The sequence below is a fragment of the Gavialis gangeticus genome, unplaced genomic scaffold (genome assembly GCF_001723915.1).
Source record: "Gavialis gangeticus isolate Ggan-Ray unplaced genomic scaffold, GavGan_comp1, whole genome shotgun sequence".
NCBI classification, from domain to species: Eukaryota; Metazoa; Chordata; order Crocodylia; family Gavialidae; genus Gavialis; species Gavialis gangeticus.
Window position 1 is genome coordinate 192,682,661 of NW_017728992.1, and position 5,063 is coordinate 192,687,723.

General features: G+C 39.9%; 1 protein-coding gene across 1 annotated transcript in view; it reads right to left on the minus strand.

The window, feature by feature from the left end:
* Nucleotides 1–5,063, minus strand: part of LRRC6 (leucine rich repeat containing 6) — a 79,537-nt gene that overhangs the window by 37,732 nt on the left and 36,742 nt on the right. The window contains exons 9-11 of the mRNA XM_019519631.1: nucleotides 3,681–3,746; nucleotides 2,317–2,386; nucleotides 1,167–1,262 (exon numbers count right to left, since the gene is read on the minus strand). Of these exons, the coding sequence (XP_019375176.1) occupies nucleotides 1,167–1,262; nucleotides 2,317–2,386; nucleotides 3,681–3,746 (232 nt within the window). The remainder of the gene's footprint in view (nucleotides 1–1,166; nucleotides 1,263–2,316; nucleotides 2,387–3,680; nucleotides 3,747–5,063) is intronic.

Consider the following 5,063-nt stretch of genomic DNA (forward strand, 5'->3'; position numbering starts at 1 on the left):
TGACCCCACATGCTGCTGCCACCTGTGACTGGGGACTGGGGTGGGAGTGCAGGAGCTGTGCACTATAGGGCCGGGCAAGGCTGGCCCCACTTGCTGTCACCACATACATATCCAGGGACTCATACACCCCAAGGACTCCAAGGACCCCCTCCCTACACCCCCTACCCTCTCACGCAACCCCGCTCACCATACCCCCACACACACTCACACCCTCCCACAGCCCCCACCCCAACCACATACCCTACACACCCCACCCACCATACCCACACTGCACACACACACCCCACAGACATTTCCCCACTCCCCAGCCACACTCCCACATACACCCCCTTCCCCCCCACACAATATACAAGAGTTAGACTATTTTGAGCTATTATCCAATCACCTTTAGATACACTAAACAAACATGCATACATCAGGGCAAACTATTTTTTAAAATAAAGTTAAAATAAATTATAGTAGATGTTTTATTTTTTTTTAATTTATTTGGTTTTTTCCTGATTTTCAAGATGGCAAGCCCCCTCCCAAAAGAAGTACTTCTAGGGCAACGGGAGGGACTTCCAGTGGCAAAGGTCAGGGGTTAGGGGGCGGGCCTTCCAGTCCCAAAATGGTAACAAGGAGTGGGGCTACTCTTGCTGCCCTCAACAGCTCACCAAAACTCGTTAAGTGGCTCTCCAGATGAAATAATTACGTGTCCCTGGTCTAGTGCTTCACTGGCCCTACATTTCAGCTGCTCTAACTTAAGCTCAAAGATGTGGAGCTCAACTTTAACCCACGTTACTGCTTCTTACCTGTTCTGTCCCTCAACTAGACTATTTGAGCCATAATGTATCTGTACATAAATACATGCATCATACATATATTCTGAAGTATTTAGCTCTTTTTGCACATGTAATTTTAAAGTCATTTTCAACAATCTGGTTCTCGCATGGTACCACAATGCTGCATTTCACAAAATATTTATATCCTTAATAAAGCTGGCTTTGTTGAAAAAGAAAATGCATTCAAGCAGCTCTTGTAAAATTAATATATGTAAGACTTGTTTTTAAAAGATGACAGCCCTTAAATGCTGACCTGAAATCCATGAGTGAGCACAATGTTTCAGTGCAATTCATAGCCCATTTTATAGACCCTTTATCTGTTGCCTGTCTAAAGACTTTACATACCTTTGGCATATTGATAACTAAATGCCCAGTTGTTTGTGATCTCTTTGCAGAGCTACTATCTGGTTTCACTTCTACTGGAAGCACAAGTTGAAATGGCTTTTAAAAGAAAAGAAAAAGAGGCTAGACTAAATCATATTAAAACATTTTTTTTAACCCAGAGAGAACACATACAGGAATATGACTAACATACATCAAGTCAGAAAGCATAGGCCTAAATCCTCTCATTTTATGTATAGTAATACTAATCCTAATAAATGATTTACATGTTAAACAGCCTTCAAAAGTAGAGTACACATATATTCCTTATTTGCTATCACTGGAAAAAGTAACATTTCTAAAGAAGGTTTTTAAATGATGCTAGAGTTGTATTAGGAATGAAATGAGAAAGATTAGCTCTAGTAATAAAGTAATTTTGAAACAGTTTGTGCATTTTGAATGTTATAAGCAGGGATTCTGGCTTTTTATTTAAACTGAAAATAACTCTGGAATTTTTCAAAAATTTTGTCACAATATAACTAATGAAAACCAAAGGAAATAGAAGAGTGGCTAAAATGACTTTCAACAGAATATATCTCTGCCACAGTCTGTCCAGTGTAAAAGAGATTCTGGGCTTAATTCTAGTCTCCTTTAGCTCAATGTAAACATTATCTCTTTTTAAAATTTAAATTATTTTGTTGTCAAAAAGATGAGAAAAGAATCAGGCTTTGTATCTCTTTCTGTTTGTAACCTCCACAGTTGATAGGCTGGTCCCGGATAATAGCAGCAAAATAGTAACCAGCTTTTTCTGGGTGGTTACTCACAGCTTAGAATAATACATTTTAAAAAGCTATACATCTATTTTCTAGCTAATAAATCCATTGAGCCCTACTCAAATTTATGCAGTGGCATTTTGTTAGGGCATTTTTTTTTCATATCAAGTTACAATCCACTGATGCAACTACTGTCCGCTGATATCAACAGAAAGTTTGATTAACGTAATTGGGCACTGAATCAGCCTCTCAGGCCATGTCCAAACTAGCACTGACACTTGGTTTCGCAGGGAAAAAGTTTGGGACTTAACATATCCAGAAGCAAGCAATGAGAATGTATAATTGTCAATGTAGAAAAGGGAATTGTTAATTGCAAATTAAAGTAACAAGAGAATACTGACCTTGCCCTTCACCATAACTCGGATATAAGTTGGCTGAACATCAACGTCAATAAGAGAAGTGTCCATATGCCTGCAGAATGAAATAATGCATTTAGTTTACATTAATTACCTTATGCTATATCAGAGGGCAGGAAAACACAGTCAAGACTACAAAACCCATTCTTGATGATTTTCCAACTTGTAAAAATGCAGTTTGTTTTATTGTAACTAATGTAATTAAGCTATATGAAATAATCACAGATTTTAAGCTCTTTGGGACAAGAATATCTTCCTGTATGCTTGTATAGGGCGCCTAGCAAAATGTAGCCCAAAATATTTTTAGAGTGTTGGATTGCTACTCTAATACAAACACTAACTATTAATACTGAGAATTAGAAATCCTAATGCCAAGTAGGCAGTTTTTTTCTATTTGTCTAGCTTTCATTTCTGTTTCTTGCTCACAGTGTTGGTCGTTTTCAACTTAATATCGTCTATCTTGCCACTTTCCTTTCTAAAAGCTTAATTGGTAAGTTTGCAATATGAATTCTTTTTGCACTGAGTCTGCAGGAAATCAATGAACAGAAATAACTTCCACCAATGCTAGTGTCAGCATTTTCACATTTCAGTAATGTTGAATAATGCTTGCAAGCTGTACAGAATCCCCCTTGATTAACAACTCCTACTGAGTGATCCATCCACTATTGTTCTTTACACCCCGCCCTGAAGGCACAGCTCAGCTGTTTCGCCATTTTTCTTCTGTGACACCTTCTTTACCTCTTACATGTTTTTTTTCAAATTTTGTGAGGACTGCTTTCCTCAGTGAAGAGCATATAATACAACTTGCCAGATATCAAATCTTACTCCAATCCAGAGTAGCATTTCCACAACTTAAAAATATCATTTTTCATAACTCAGCGACACTGGAATATACCTGTTTTGTGGCAAGATAGCTTGCCATAAGTGTAAATGAAAACTATCTTCCAATGAAGAGCACTTTCTGATTATTTAACTACCAGTAATATCTGTTCAAGCTTTTTTCTACCAAAATTCAATCAATAGGGAGGGGAAGAAGCATGAATACAAGATAAAGAGAATGGGTCCTCTTTACTTCCTATGTAGAAGGGAGACTAGGGATTTTGTGTCCTGCTACTAAGTCACTGCTGAGGGAAACCATTATGAAGAGTCCAGCAAGAAGCATTGTCTGTGAGGCCCCAAATCCCAACCACAGATTTGAGAGTAGATTTCATTTCTTTCCCCGCCCTCTGTTCCCTTCACAAAATCCTAGTGTATAGGGAAGGGTTAATGTGTAATACTATGTATTGGAATTTGGCAGCAACAAGAAACACCCTCAGATAACAGAGGATAAAATAGGTAATCATGCCGACCTGTAAACAGCAAGATCTAGGATGAATTGGTTGTTTTCTTCATCATCTTTCAAAGAGAAATGAAGCCTAGGAAGACAAGAAACATATTCAGCATAAATAAAATTGGTTTGAGCAGGGAGCAATTCAACTGCTGGCATTTTTAAAATTAATATAAACATCATTTAGACAATGTCATATGCTCTTTTTGGAAACATCTGCAACTTAACTACACAAACATGCACACCTGATGTTGGAACCGGGTTCTGTTTTACTTTTCTTTTTGCTTGTTCTTTTTTTTACTGAAAACATAATTGAAAGTACAGTGCAAGGTCAGGTTCTTTCTAATTCAACTCTCAATGCAGGAAGAGAGACATCTGCTGGTGAAAACTTTTGTAGATTAGACAATGTGGCTGTATCCAGTACGCCCACATACCTGCATTACAGATGTCTAGAGCAGAGCTTGATTTTCATATATTTTTTCACATATCATCATCTCTAACAGCTGCACAAAGTTAGTTACAAATAAGCAACAGAAAATTATACTAGCTAACAGAAAATCCCCCTTGCTTGTGATCTGTTAATTTCCTCTGATTTCGAGTGATCATTAAAGCTGTGACAAGAACCTTGGATATTCAGGAGGAGGAAAGTACAATGCATAATATTAATAATAGTAACGTGTATGGAATTTTTCCTTTTCTAAAAAGATCTGGAAGACCTTCTCTTTTAAAAGCCACAAAAAACAGCTACACCTCTTGTTTCACAGTTTCATAGTTGGTAGGGTCAGAAGCAGGTCATCAAGTCCGACCCCCTGCCCTGGCAGGAAAGAGTACTGGGGTCAAACGACCCCAGCAAGGTGATTGTCTATCCTCCTTTCGAAGATCCTCAGGGTAGGAGCAAGCACCACTTCCCTAGGAAGTTGGTTCCAGCTCCTTACCACCCAGACAGTGAATTAGTGCCTCCTGATATACAGCCTGAATCTACTCTCAGTCAGCTTATGGCCGTTATTCTCTGTAACTCCCGGCAGTGTTTGGGGAAACAGGGACTCTCCCATTGCTTGCTGGTCTCCCTTGACAAGTTTGTAGGTGGCCACCAGATCCCCTCTCAGCCTTCTTTTGTGTAGGTTGAACAGGTTCAGGTCCCGTAGCCTCCGCTCGTAGGGCCTGCCTTGCTGCCCCCTGACCATGCGGGTAGCCCTCCTCTGGACCCTCTCCATGCTGTCCACATCCCTCCTGAAGTGCAGCGCCCAGAACTGGATGCAGTACTCCAGCTGCGGCCTGACCAGTGCCGCATAGAGGGGGAGGATCACCTCCTTGGACCATGCATCTATGGATGCATGACAAGGTGCAGTTAGCCTTCCTGACTGCGCCCCCACATTGGCAGCCTATGTTCATTTTGGAATCAGTG